Source organism: Centropristis striata, chromosome 7 (genome assembly GCF_030273125.1).
Source record: "Centropristis striata isolate RG_2023a ecotype Rhode Island chromosome 7, C.striata_1.0, whole genome shotgun sequence".
NCBI lineage: Eukaryota > Metazoa > Chordata > Actinopteri > Perciformes > Serranidae > Centropristis > Centropristis striata.
Genome location: NC_081523.1, coordinates 15,336,000 through 15,351,069, shown reverse-complemented (window position 1 = coordinate 15,351,069; position 15,070 = coordinate 15,336,000). Strand labels below are relative to the sequence as shown.

General features: G+C 42.0%; 1 protein-coding gene across 1 annotated transcript in view; it reads left to right on the top strand.

The window, feature by feature from the left end:
* bmp1a (bone morphogenetic protein 1a) overlaps positions 1–15,070 on the top strand; it is a 39,130-nt gene that overhangs the window by 17,979 nt on the left and 6,081 nt on the right. Inside the window, exons 5-15 of the mRNA XM_059337425.1 lie at positions 581–759; positions 1,141–1,246; positions 6,435–6,559; positions 8,941–9,056; positions 9,199–9,301; positions 10,946–11,062; positions 11,451–11,596; positions 12,326–12,521; positions 12,774–12,899; positions 14,493–14,653; positions 14,809–14,989. Coding sequence (XP_059193408.1) covers positions 581–759; positions 1,141–1,246; positions 6,435–6,559; positions 8,941–9,056; positions 9,199–9,301; positions 10,946–11,062; positions 11,451–11,596; positions 12,326–12,521; positions 12,774–12,899; positions 14,493–14,653; positions 14,809–14,989 — 1,556 coding nt within the window. The remainder of the gene's footprint in view (positions 1–580; positions 760–1,140; positions 1,247–6,434; positions 6,560–8,940; positions 9,057–9,198; positions 9,302–10,945; positions 11,063–11,450; positions 11,597–12,325; positions 12,522–12,773; positions 12,900–14,492; positions 14,654–14,808; positions 14,990–15,070) is intronic.

Here is a 15,070-nt window from a genome sequence, read left to right as displayed (position 1 = left end):
CTGGAAAAGTCAAAGTAAATGTATTTCACTTAGCTGCTGATGTAACTTAGCAAAGCTTAGCTTTAATATGTGTTAATGCGTGAAGTTTTACGTTACGCACGTACATTCCTTTTTTTCCCCGTATCAGTATCACTTTTTTTTAGATTAGCAGTCTGAGTTTAAGACTACATATTTATTTTATTGCATTGTTTTCCAGACTTGCATCCACTTATTAATGGAAATTTTATTATGAGCCCTTGAAAAGTCATGAAAAAGTTGTCCATCAAAAATGTGGGAACCCTGACAACTGTAAGGTGCAAGAAAAGCTTGAAAATGATCCTTAAAATGCTTTAAATAATGCTTGTAGTTGCATTTGTAAAAGGTATAGGACCCTTGATCACAGCGCCAGAAACACATTCCTTCTTCTTTTTCTTCTCTCCTGGGAAATATTACTTTTTTGGATTATATCTGTGGTTTCCACTTGCTTGTTAATCATTTTTTTTTCATTTAGTAAAACGTGAAGTCTAGTCACTATATTTTGGCTTTGTTAACACTGCCTCTCTGTTTGTGTGTGTTTGTGTGTCTGGCTGCTGATTCTCAGGTGCTGCTCCTATGTGGGTCGTCGTGGAGGGGGCCCTCAGGCCATATCCATTGGGAAAAACTGTGACAAGTTTGGCATTGTGGTGCACGAGTTGGGTCACGTGATCGGATTCTGGCACGAACACACGCGACCAGACCGAGACGAACACGTCAGCATTATCAGGGACAACATACAACCAGGTAGGAGCCAAGGTCTCGTCGATCCCTCAGCAATAATGTTGGAAAGATGCAGTAAGAGATAATAAAAGTAACACATTTGTACACACAGAAAATGTGAGAGTGGGGTATACGCTCATCCTCAGCCTTCGAGTGTTTCTAGAACTGGTGAACAGCTTATAAAGATCTGATTGTGACAGTCAAAATCAAACATTTGTCATCCTAAAATCCATAGAATATCACAGTGATATATCTGCTGTGTCTTGTATCTGTAGCCTCATTTTGTGATAGTTTTTACAAAGAGTAAAAAACTGTATTCACCTTTGACATACATACATAAGGTTGCACAGTATGACTCAGCTTCATATTTCATCTGTGCTTTCCCCTTTTCTTTTCCTTTCCCAGGACAAGAGTATAACTTTTTGAAGATGGAGCCGGGGGAGGTGGACTCTTTGGGAGAAGTCTATGACTTCGACAGTATCATGCACTATGCCAGGAATACATTCTCCAGGTAGGAGCCGAGCCAAGTTCCACTCCATATGCCCCAGACATGAAAACTAGTCTTAGATCAAGTCAGACCAAGCTGTTTCCAACTCTGCTGCAACCTTTTAACCCATTATCTTTATTTTCCATTCCTGCTCTTATAGTTTTATGAGTATATAGATCTGAAATGCACGAGGTCTGTGTCTATGTGCTGCTGCTGCTGAGTGATGTGGCAGGATTCCCAAAGAGAAGAATGAAACACTTAATTCTCCCCCATAATAAATCACTAGAAGACTAAAATGTTGCCCGAGGACATCAAGTTTAGACAAGGCTTTGAATGTCTGTCTTGGATCACAATTGTTTCCTCACTGTTTGACTTCAAGTGCAAAGAGATAGAAACTGGTTTCTTGGGAGAAGGTGGGTCTTTAGTGGATATTTATAAAGTAGCTCTATACAAAAAGCTTCTATTTTGAACTGAGGACTCTCCTCCTCTTGTCTATGATTCTTTTGGCTTCGCTTTGTCTTTTTTCAACCATTGATTCTCACATTGCATGGGGCTTCAGGGAGCCTGGAGGAGCACTAATGTGATTCATGTCATATTTGGAAGATGAAATTGCTTAGTGCTGTAATGGAAATAGTGAGGGACAAAAGAAAAAAGTTGTAGCAAGAAATCTGATGTGTCTGGTTCCATTTAGCTTCTTCCTATTGTGGATCAGAGTAAATCTGCTGAGATGTTGCTTCATAGTTGTTGTTTTTTTTACCTGTTTTGGCATCCAAAACAGTATTGTTTTCACTTTTACTCCTATTTTGGCCTCTTAAAACTTTTAAAATCCAACTTTTAATGATTCATATTTTTTCAAGTGAAAGCCAAGTCTTTGTAGTAGCCAAAGTGAAAGTGTTTGCCCGGGATGTGCCAGCTCCTTCCCACAGCCTGTTCAAATTAATGCTCCACTCCTCGGTTCCCGCTGCTGCAGCAGCAGTAAAGCAGCATCAGTCCTGGGGCTGAGCTCACCCAGCAACAGTAGCTCTGCTTCATCATGACAAACTTTCTATGCTTCATTTTCAAGGCTACGTGAAGCTTCTTGTAAAAGTTGTGCTTTTACACCGTGAACCACCTCATTATGCTCCCAAAGGCTCTTTGAAGAGGCGTTGGTGATTAGGAGCATGATGTTTACCCTAGGCTACTGCAGGGACTCATAGATGTATTTCCTATGTCTGCTACAAAGCCTATTAGCACCTTCATAGCGCTCAGGTGTTATAATGCGTGCCACATCGTCTTGCACAATTTAGGTCAACCGCTAATTATCACCTACATATGGTAAGGAATGGAGGAGTGGAAATTTTATTTTCTCAACAAATGTTTTCCTTGTGTTTTCCCATATGAAGCAAAAGTTCTGCCAAATTCCTTGCTGAGTAAATAGATTCACACGACTCTAAACTTGTGTATTTTAGACTTTGGACAGTTTGTGAACTGATACTGTGCAGATTAAACAGAATTTGGTATTTAATTAGTTGTATACAGGAAACATGTTTCACAGGGAAAGTAAAAGCAGAACTGTAAAAGTGTCACACTTACTGCTGACTTCATTCCTAACTCCCTGTCAGATGCTACAGGAAGCTTTTCCAGATGTTGCTCTGTCATTCAGCACTACAGAGGGATGTAGGAGGAAAGATCTTACTAGAAAAGGCCCCATGACAAACACTGGTCAGTCTAGCCTCTCACTCTAGTCATCAACGGCTGTGGTTAATTTGAAGCCTTATTTACCAGCTGGCTGGCTGCAAAGCCAAAATAGACCTCTTGGGAGAGGTTGACTCAGATTCAGCTTCTGAGTCATCATTGTAATTACAAAAGCATCACTACGCTCACTGCAAAGTGGCTTCTTGACAACCTGTCCATGTACATTAAATTATTTCGCAAGCTGTGACAACCGAGCTTTACATAGAGTCGTGTAAATATTATGGTTATCTCCTGCTGTCATGTGCAGGATATGACTTCAGTTTTGTGTATGAAACAGCATTTTGACCCTGGCCTCTGCTGCATAGATAAACAAATCTGTGAACGTCTCAGACAGCTGCGGGAACAGTCAAATATGCAATGTTCTGCCTACAGCAGGAGCAGTTCTGACAGCCTTCAGAGTGGGTGTAATGTGATCTACGGGCACACAAAAGTCAAAGTTAGAAAGAAGGTAACCCAGACCATAACCATTCTTACCTTACTATGATATAAGAACCAGCTGTTGGCTGTCCCTTTTTTCTTACTTCACCCTCTGTGTTAGCTGTATATATAGATTTTTTTCTTCACCGCCAGTTTCTCCCATGCCCTGTGTCACTTTCTCAGTATATGGGCCTCTTCCCAAGTCAACTGCCATGCTCTTGCGGCAAACAGATTCTGGGAAGCAGAGAGGGAATCTTTGTCTGACCAGAGGCTGCAGCTAGTTGTAGGTCAATGTACAGAAATGCCTGTCTGACCCTGTGCATCTAAACTGTACTGGTGCTCTCAACTAGTTCATTTCAGTCTGTGTTAAGTGAAATGAGTCTGGTGTCTTTGACAAGAGCACAAAGATTCAGTTACTCCTATGTAAACTTAAACAGGGCTGTAAGAGGGCAAGGTAATGCGGTGAAAATATTTTAGATATATCATACTTTGGATTTTTTTAGGTGGCTAAAATACATTTCGACCGCTGACTCCATCCACAGCAGTACATTGCTTAACTTCTGTGCTGGTTCTGCTGTAGGTAACACATTGACTATGGATAAGTACCTCATATAACACCACTTCAAAAAATCCAAACGATCCCACTAACACAGAATGGAGCTAAAACATTGGACCGTCTTTTGCAGAATTAGATTTTTTTAGGTTTAATGTTTAGAATTATACAGAAAAAAGGAAAAAAAGAGGGAATTGAGACTCGTGAAATAACATCTGGTATGATAAACCATGAAACATTATTCTCCACAACTCCTTTCAGTTCGTACCAACAACAACTATTCCTCTCTTGTGGGGTTTTAGGTCTACAGGATCCTTTTGTGGCCTGAACAAAGTCCACAGCAGCTGAGGAGGGAGAAAAAAAAAGGGGAAGGTGTTTTTTGAGGACAGTCTTATCTTTTTTTCAGTCAGCTCAGCACTTAAAAACAGGATATCCATTCAGCTGCTGTCACTCTTAGGTCAAGATTTGGACTTAACCTCATGATCTTCTAAATTTGTGGTATGCACTTCAGCCTGCTGCACAATGGAGCAGCCCTGCCCTAAAGTATGTTTATATCGGGTAATCCGCCCTGTTCTGTTTTCACTCCAGCTCTGTAGTCTGTTGCTATCGTAATTCATGGAACTGTGTTGATCAATAAGACTGTTTAGATATGAGAAAGGAATGGCTGCTGCTGCTGCTGCTGCTGCTGCTGGGGAATGTTTCACAGAGCTGTATGAGCAGACAAGGGGCTCATGTTAGCTTTTCACAAGTCATTCCAAGCACTTCTTCTTGAGCCCTGATTGGCTGATTTACCTGTGCCAGTGTCGTCTTTGTTACCCCATTGTTAGCCAGTGTGTTTGCTCGATGTTTTACAGTAAATCACCGTGGGAAGCCAGGGCCTTTGCAGCGGGTGTTGTTGGGAAGATTTCATGGCCTGTCTTGATGTTTTGCTGTGTCTCCTGGGGACACGCAGGGCTGATCCCCCATGCTTTTTGTCTGGGGTGTGTTACCCGACCCACAACTCTGCCTGCCCCCTCCTTTGGTCCAGAGATATTTTTCAGGGACTGGTGTATGGAGCGATGCCAACTCAAATAGAGACCTGCCAGTGTGCCCTTTGTCTGCTCTGACACCGGCTGGAGTGGCGTTTTTCACCGACAGCCAGCATACGGGCTCCTGGAAGCTCACAGACAGACGGGCAGGCAGGCAGAGTCTAAACTGTTAGCTCAGGCTGCTCTGTTTGCACATGCCTGGCGTTGATAGGCATGTCACCATGGGAACGGCCGGGGAGCCAGGCCGTTCCTCGCCAATACTTTGAGAAAAATTGAGATGATAAACTAGCAAAGTGTCAAGTGAGACAGCAGTGTGAAAAGAGTTTTTCTGTACTTACTGTTCTGTTCTGCCATTTTTTAAAGCGTCAAAGATGCTTTACCTGATCTTTTTTTTAGTTTTTAGTTTGGACTTTGTTCACGTCCATATCTTTACAGCTTATGCAATTTATTTTGAACGCACAGTACCTCTGGAGAAAGGCTTAAGCTCTGAGTTTGGGTCCATCTGTAGGGCAGACTTGTGGGAAGAATGATGTCAGCGTTGACCTCGGGATCAGACCGTGTGACCCCGACCTCAAAGGAAGACTTTGATAAGTGACTGCAACTGTCCATCTGTTGCTTTTTAGCCACAGATGAGTAGATCTGAACTAATCATTGATGTAAATAAATAAAACACACATACCCTTTTGCATTCATAAATGTTGCATAGAGAGGAGCAACATATGGCAGTTGAGATAAGAATAAGCGTAAAGAGGAGTTAAAATTATTAATTTTCTATTTTCTACAATATTCTACAATAACCTTTTAAAATACCATCACTGATCTAATTTGTCTCATTAGAAAGCGATGATGGGTCATGTTGAAAGTGTATCCGCCAAATCCTGATTGGTTACTGATTAAAAGAGTGTTTATTCATAGATAGTAGGTTTTATTGATGTTGATAAGTTTATTACAGTACAAACAGGCGGGCTGGGATCATGATAATACTCTTGTGTCTACAGAGGTGTGGGTGTGCAGGCTTGTGTGATTTAAATGGTGCTGCATCTCATTACAGGCATTGTATGTGTTAACTGGAAGAAAAACCAACAGATGGGTTTTAAATCAGAAATCTCAAATGTATTTAGACATTTTATGGTTGCAAATGCATATTTGTGTCCTGAGTAAGCAGGTTTACATTTCTGTGGAAATGCTCCCTTTTGTCCGACTGTTGGATTTTCTGTATTTTTCTACCAAACAGCCACGTTTTGTTTGCCTTAGCCAAGACTGACAGAACTCATTTCCAACGTGGTATTTAGAAGTCTCAATTCTTTAGAAACCATTAATGATAATGTTGACAGTGATTGAATTACACTGTCGGATGGTAAGTCACTTAATCCTCGAGCAAACATGTTTCATGGCGTGCATATATGTTGGAATGAGGATTGTGTGCATGCCGTCTGGGTTTCATGCGACATTAACATCACTCCCTCTTGCTGAATTACAGAGGCATCTTCCTGGACACCATCCTGCCACGCTATGATGTGAACGGGGTGCGACCACCCATTGGCCAGAGAACCAGACTGAGCAAAGGGGATATCGCACAGGCACGCAAACTCTACAAATGCTCCAGTAAGACCAAAATGACAGATGCCGTCTGCTATGGGTTTTTCCTGTCTATTTTTGCATGTGTGTGTAACATTGCCCTGAGAGAGAGAGAGAGTGAGGTCTGCAGCTCCTCCTGCCTTCCCAAGATGCAGCTCACACTGTGTGGAAATAGCCAAGCATCTACTATTGATGTGGTGCAGTTCCTTGGCTACAGCGTCCGAAACTCCCAAGCTGGGATGAGTGTAAACACTACCCAGGGACAGGAAGTTTGTCATCAATCTTTTCCAGAAAGACGCAAAAGAACAGCTGGTTTCGAGAAGACAATGACAAAAAAACAACCATTGTTGGGAACAACGCTGATGTCCACACATCACAGCATGTGCAACATAAACTTTGAGGAGAGTTGCCTAAGCCGCTGCTTGAGCGCTTTTCCCGAAATCCCTCTCTTTGTTTATGATTCCATTGAGGAGCGACAATGTAATGCTGTTGAGTAAACATAATTTATAACATTAACAGATGTACATTGAGAAGAGCCTGCTGCTGAATAGATTTGATGTCAGACAGTTAATTTGTAGGAAGGAGAGCTGAGCTGTCAGCCGCAAGTTCAAATGGTGATGGTCACCAGAGCTGGACCAGCCGGCGCGGTTTTAGCAGAAATTTTAACCGTAACCGCCTAAGACCGATTGGAGCGCCAGCAATCCTGGCCAAAATTAACGTCTTTAAGAGGCTGTAGCTCGTCTTTAAGAGGCTATACTGATAGCAACCCAAAGTTTGGGCGAGGGAAAAACTGGAATGGCCATTTCTAAAGGGGTCCCTTGACCTCTGACCTCAAGATACCTGAATGAAAATGGGTTCTGTGGGTACCCACGAGTATCCCCTTTGCCCAGTGCCCAGTTTTCGCTAATACACTGCAGTTTGGGGCAAAAACCATGTTTTTTGCATGCAGTAAAAAATAATTTACAATAATCCAGGCGATTTCCAGAACAGATGGGCTCACCATGAATGCAATTCTTACGGAATCACAGCATGGATTTTTCTTTGCTGTTCTTCGAGGTCTTGGTGTCTCGGTGTGATATTTTGGAGGGATTTTCTAATTACCACATCTGTGTAACAAATGGCAGCAACCCATAAATTGCTTTAAATACTCCAAACTTTCAAGACTTTAATTGGCGCCTCATCAAAACACAATGTGTATTACAGATTTATGACTAGAACAACCTGACACATGGTGCTGAGATTTCATCTTTCAGATGATGTAAACCACGTCTTTGTGGCATTTACTGTTGACCTGCTATTGCCCTTTAAACTCCCAAAAATGGGTCCATATGAGTCTCTCAGGGTTAAATGAATAACCTTAGCGAACCTAAATGGATCTATATATGTGTCTGTGCACGCTTTCTGTTTCTTTCTTCATGACAATCTTTGTCTCGTGAGGAAAAACTGACTGGATGATCTGACGCACAATGTGGGGGACGAAGTGGTGAGTCTCCACATGTTCTTGGATAAAAAAAATCCCTAAAGAGCTACGGATCTCCCATTCACGCAGCATTCCTGGGAGTGTTTGTCATCCCCGGTGTGTGCCTCAGAGCTTGTTAATGGTTTAGTACGGGCAAACCTCTGCCAAGCATTATTACACACAACTCGTATAGCTCAGGGCTCCTCGTTTTTATTGCTTACACACAAACCTCAAGGGAAGCAATGAATGTGAACAGTCGGGGGAGATGTTTTCCTTACTCTTTCAAAACGCAACCCGAGGTAAAGATAACACAGAGTAATAATGAATGCATACACAGTTCTCAAGATGGACAACTGAAGATACAATCTACTCTTTATCATTTCCTCTCTCTCTTAATTAAACCCATCTTTTCCCCCCACATGGCATGAGCCTCCCTCAGTCGTTCCATGAGGCAGTGCATGTTGTTTGGAATCAGTCCGCGCACACTTGCACACTTTAGTTTTGCCAGTCAAACTAAGGGTGGTTTTTCACTGGCAAGGCGTACATAATGCATCACGTCCTCCAGAGGGCTTGGTTATTTATAGTGGGCCAGGTTTATTTTCAGAGGATGCTCAGAGAAAGTGTCTCACACTCTCAATTCTTTTGTGTGATCATCATCTGGAGTAGATGGGGGGGGGGGGGGTGGCGGCGCGGGGTTGTGGGTGAATATTATCAGCAGATGTGCCTTTGAACATAAAAGAGCTGCCCTTTACTTCACATTCGGTGTTATAATTCCAGCATCAAGCATCTGTTTCTGCAGCGAGGTTCCAGGGGATTTACTTCAGAGCTTATGTGTGTGTGTAAATCTTGAATTAGTGGCTTAGGTGTTTTCAGGCAGAGGACTAATTGGCAGTGCATCATGCTCTCGACTCAGGCCTCACGTGCACGTCCTTTTGTGTTTTTTACACAGGATGCGGGGACAGTCTGCAGGACAGCAGCGGGAACTTCTCCTCTCCTGGCTTCCCTAATGGTTACTCAGCCTACATGCACTGCATCTGGAGAATATCAGTCACACCAGGGGAAAAGGTATGAGCATATGGAAAGTACCAGATCAACTTTTTAGATGCCTGAAAACGAGCTCCACTGACTGTTCACACTGATGTGGTGTCTCTGTCGCTTCTTATTTTTTCTGATCTGTGTCAATAATCGCGCTCTCTTGGTTTTTAAGATCATTCTGAACTTCACCTCCATGGACCTGTACAGGAGCCACTTGTGTTGGTATGACCACGTGGAAATCCGAGATGGATACTGGAGGAAGGCACCTCTCAAAGGTCAGTTTATTTTTTCCAAATTTTTATTTACTATGGTGGCCCTGAGAGCTCACAGCGCTGCAACTTAAGAAAACACATGCAAATACACAAAACACAAGCAAATTAAGAAAACATCTTTATCAATTTGACAACACAAGCGCAGCATTTAGAAAACGCGATGCAAAGACCACAACACAACACAATAAGAAGAAGCACTGCAACGTTATAAACTTTTAAGTGTCATCTGGAAACACTTCTGTTGTGTTGTTGTCTATTTGCAGCACTTTTTCTTATTGTGTTGTGTTGTATTGTGGTCTTTGCAGTGCATTTTCTAAATGCTGCGCTTGTGTGGTCAGATTGATGAAGATGTTTTCTCAATTTGCTTGTTTTTTGTGTATTTGCATGTGTTTTCTTAAGTTGCACAGCGAGCTCTCAGGGCCACTGTAATTTACTTTTCCACAGCCAAGGCAAAGTCAGTACATCATATGCAGGGCTTGACACTGCCTGTTACAGTTCAAATAAAGAAATATAACCATATTTCCATTTAAAAAGGATGGAGCGTCTTCCTAGCAGAGAGGTAAAGCAATGCCACGCTTTATTGTAGTAGGTACATTTTAATTTGGGGGAAGAAAGAAGTCAGAGGGTTCAGGGATCTATATTTGTGTTGAGGGCCTGTTGAAGGGAAAGAAGACAAGTGCACCAGACCGAGGATGATGCTCCACTGGCTGTCTGAGTCGTTCTCCCAGGAGTCCTTTATGTGTATAGATTGGGTTCAGATTCAGGGAGTCAATTTCGCCATAAATAATGGATATAAGCCGCTTTTAGTCAAAGTCAAGGGTGAGAAAAGGGGTAAACGTAAAAAAAAACAACATTTCACTATATGAAGAATGGCAATATTGCACTAGACCCCAACTAATGCTTATCTTCAAAACAGATTAATCTGAAACTTTTCTCAATTAATTTACCACAAAAATGTGACATCAACAACATTTTTTGTTCAACCAATAGTCCAAAATTCATAAATATTCAGTTAATTATCATAAGAGATAAATGACTACAATAGTGATGGATATAGTGATGGATAAACACAAGTTTTACATGTGTTCAAATACTTAAAATAAAATGCCAAGAAAAAAGTGAACCCTTTGGAATTACCTACATAGGCACAATTTATCTCTAAAATCTGGTCTGATCTTCATCAAAAATCATAATAAATCATTTATTAGAATGGTACTCAGAGACACAGACTTTTAAGAAAGCCAATGGTGCATTCATGTTCTCCTTGGATATCCTATTTTCTGGGCTGGGAAGTCGTTCTTCCAACTTTGGTGTGTTCAGGAGCTATTCATTTGTAATTTAGAAACGACATGGACGCTACAAAGAATGTGTTGCATCTGATTTCCTCAGAGCGTATAAACAAGTATGTTGATAATTGCGCTTTGATGGGTGAAAGAGATATTTCTAGTCGTATGCCAAAAATGAAATGCTAAACTAAAGATTTTAATAGTTTAGTTCACCTGTATTTTTATGTTTTTGACACAGTTTCCTTTCCTCTCCTTCAGTTTCTATGAAGTAAAGAGCTGTGTGGTGGAATTTCAGAGCTATCACAGGTGTTGTAATAATGAGATCTTGGTGTATGTGTGTGTGTCTCCACCTGTGACCCAGGTCGTTTCTGTGGTGATAAGCTGCCGGAGCCAATCATCTCCACCGACAGCCGACTGTGGATTGAGTTCCGCAGCAGCAGTAACTGGGTGGGAAAAGGTTTCTCCGCCGTTTATGAGGGTAAGCACCCATTCCCCCGACCTCGCTGCACCCCATTCCGGCATGCCGCTCAGCTGACTGAACGCATGGCCAGTCACACATCCAACAATGTGCCTAGAGGCTGCAGTAATATCCACAGTTTTTGGCTCCCCTACTGCTGATGTGTCAGGCACTTTACGCTGCATTAATCAGATTTTGGCCGGCCTTCACACTCGGCTCCATTGTTTCCAGACCGTGCAAAGGGATGATGTGTGTTTGTGCATGTGGGAGCTGGTGGTGGTGGAAGCATTTCAGCTAATCCACGTTGTGTTAATCAGAACTGTATTTTTTTCCTTTAGAGGCATGTGCTGATGATATTGCTATCAAGGGAGCTCAGTGTTGTTTTTATTGTTTTTGCTGTCACACGCAGCCATCTGTGGCGGGGAGGTGAAGAAAGACAACGGTCAGATCCAGTCCCCCAACTACCCTGACGACTACAGGCCCAACAAAGTGTGCGTGTGGAAGATTACTGTAGCTCAGGGCTACCATGTAGGCCTTACCTTCCAGTCTTTTGAGGTAAGACATCAGTCTTTTGTTATTTATTAATAATGGCCCGAGCACTGACCGGTGCAAGGAACCTATTGAAATTTTTATTTTGCCTCTTTGAACGTCTTTTTAAGGGGCTAAAGGTGCTCAAAAACTCACCCAACTCGGCACACGTACAGCGTTGGTGAAACACTGGATATTTTATTGTTGGTGGGCAGATGTTGCATGGGAATGTATAAAAATGTCTCCTGTAGGTATACCCTTAAACCAACAGGAAGTCAAAAAATTTGGTTGCAATTTTAGCTTCTTTTTTTTTTGCCATTTCTAGGCTCTGTACTTTGACAAACTCCTCCTAGAGACGTAACCCAATCATCTTCAAATTTAATCGTCATAATGTAAAGACCTTTGCGATGATAGGTTGCGGAAATATTGAGTTTTCATGCAAAGATGTTGCCCTGGCGTAACGCTTGTTTTGCCATGAAACATGAAGGTGCAACTCGAACGTGCATTGTCCAATCTAACCCAAATTTCACTTGCTTGATAAAAGTGAGGACATCTACTCAGAGAATTTGATTGCCACGGATATGAACAGGCGCCTCAACCAGAGTCCCCTCAATACTAAATACCCTGTATGTGTGGAAAGGTCCAAGAGCCCATTCATCGCTGTTTTCAACTTCAATTAAAATATACTTTAGTAAATTTTGTGGCTGATTTGAAGATTTTGCTTATGACTGACTCCAACCCTTTCATCCTCCTCAGATTGAGAGACATGACAGTTGTGCCTATGACTACCTGGAGGTGCGTGATGGAAACTCTGAAAACAGTCCCCTGCTGGGCCGATTCTGTGGCTACGACAAACCAGATGACATCAAAACCAGCTCCAACCAGCTGTGGATGAAATTTGTTTCAGATGGCTCCGTCAACAAGGCCGGCTTTGCTGCCAACTTTTTTAAAGGTCAGAGGTTAAGGGTTGTAAATTCTTCAGAGAATAATGTCACCATCTGTTTAATCTGACATGTTACAGAGTCACTCTCTGTCCTTTCAAACAGTATGGCAGTTAAAGTCTATTTCATTTATTTTTGTTTCTCTGTTGGGTTCTGTGCGAGCCTCTCTGCCTGGCTCTGATGTTGTTTGGGGGAGTTTCTCTTGTAAACCACCAAACCAGGGGGCCAGTAAAAAGGGTCCTAACATATCTTTGTGTTTCCAGAGATGGATGAGTGCTCCAAGCCGGACAACGGTCGCTGTGAGCAACGCTGTGTCAACACACTAGGCAGCTACAAGTGTGCCTGTGACCCAGGCTATGAGCTGGCTGCTGACAAGCGCAGCTGCGAGGGTAAGTACAGGGAGAAAAGTCACCAGCCCTGCTCACCATGTAATTTACATGCTAAAGCACTTTACACAGTTAGCCACCCAAATACAATAAATACAGTCATTTCTAAAAGCCCAAACAGATGCCCACAGTGGTGCTTCTGCTGGCTGGGCACTACCTTATAAAGATTTGAGTCACAACAATGCAGGCATTATTTTTATCTCTAATTACATGTTGTTATCTAAGACCTAACTATTAGTATACAACCTGTACAATATCTGGTTGATCTCTTAGCCACTGTTCGCAGGTAAACAGAAGTCAGCTGTCACTAGAGCTCTTCTGTAGTTAGCTTACGCAGAAGATATTTAGGATTTTGTAGAAAATATGGAGCCATTAAAGTAAAATACAAGCAAATGTAATTGAATAAGATAAGAAAATGTTTGAAAAGAAATGTTAAATACAGACGCATGCACATGCATTACTAATAAAGTAATGAAGTGCAATAAAATCAAACTAATACAATGGCATATGCACTTACATAAACAATCCCATTATTACACAAACAGTATGACAGAGAGCATTTGCAACATCTTTGTAAGGCAACATTGCAATCAGATCTGTTCATATTTTATTCATGTCTATCTTCAAGAATGTAAAATTATTGCATATTAGAATAAGATTGATTGAGATAAACAAAGTTTGTCCCAAAGGAAAATCATGTGCCAGAGATTGCTCAAAGAAATTTCAACAACATAACTATTACGAGACAAGAATAACAACAATAGAATAATAAATGTAACATGTATGAGGAGTAATGTTAACGTCAGTGCCTAAGTAAGGTACTGAAGACTGATAAAGGAGGTAGTACTTTAATGTAACACCTGCATGGCACACAGAGAAAAAACAGGGTTTTAAAAAATACTTAATCTTTCTGTTATGTTTTCAAGGTTATGAATACATTTTTCATTTCAAGATACTTGTTAAAGTGCTTGATTTTCAACGAAATCTGGAACTTTATCTACATATTTGTTTGTTGTCTCCTGGCATCTCACACCAGAAATGGTCTACTTGCATTTATAGTAACAAATTTAGAGATGATGATAAAGGCTTTCAGAGTCTGGAAATGCTAGTTTCCGGTACTTTTAAAGTGCTTGAAATTTACCCTGAAAAAGCTTTACAAACCCTGATATATAGTAACTGATGCCTGGCATCTGTAGAATGCAAAAATGAGTATTGCAACTTTTATCACACCTGTGTCTGCGTGTAATAACTCTACAATCCGTGTATCAACATAACATCTATTGCAGTTTGGAGGATCAACACTGAACATTAAGTTTATCTAAAAATAGGCAGGTGAGGGAAAGGCTAACACCAGTTGTTCTAACATGTGTGTATTGCGTAACCGATGCAAAGCTGTCCTCTCGGGCAGGTCAGCCAGTAATCGGGTTTATTCAGGACACAAAGGGATATTTCAGAGGGCTTTCATTTCAGCTGCATGGTTTGTAGCGTAACAGTTGAACATTTGGTGATAGAATTTATTCTATCGGCACATCTGCATCTGTATTAAGCTTTAAAGTCTTTGCCCTTGTCTCTTCCCGTGTTGTGTTTTCTGTCCAGCTGCCTGTGGAGGCTTCATCACCAAGCTGAACGGGTCGATCACCAGCCCGGGGTGGCCCAGAGAGTACCCCCCAAACAAGAACTGCATCTGGCAGCTGGTTGCCCCCACACAGTATCGCATCACTCTGCTCTTTGATGTCTTCGAGACTGAGGGCAATGACGTGAGCACTGGGGTTTTTTTGAATCGGCGCGGGGTGGGTTTGTTCCGTGCTTTCTTACTCTGCTCACCCAGCCCTCCTGTCCTGCTCGTGTGTTTCATAATTAAAGCCAAATGAAACTGTCGCAGCCTCTTCACATGCTCTGTTTCTCCACTCAGGTTTGTAAGTACGACTACGTGGAGGTGCGCAGTGGGCTGTCGGCAGATTCGAGGCTGCATGGGAAGTTCTGCGGGGCAGAGAAACCAGAAGCTATCACCTCCCAGTACAACAACATGCGCATTGAGTTCAAATCAGACAATACAGTGTCCAAAAAGGGCTTCAAAGCACAGTTCTTCTCAGGTGAGTCCTCTGACAGTGAGTTGTACAGCATCACAAGTGTTTTCAGTCAGCCACTCGGAGCTGTTATCTGTCAGTCGTTAA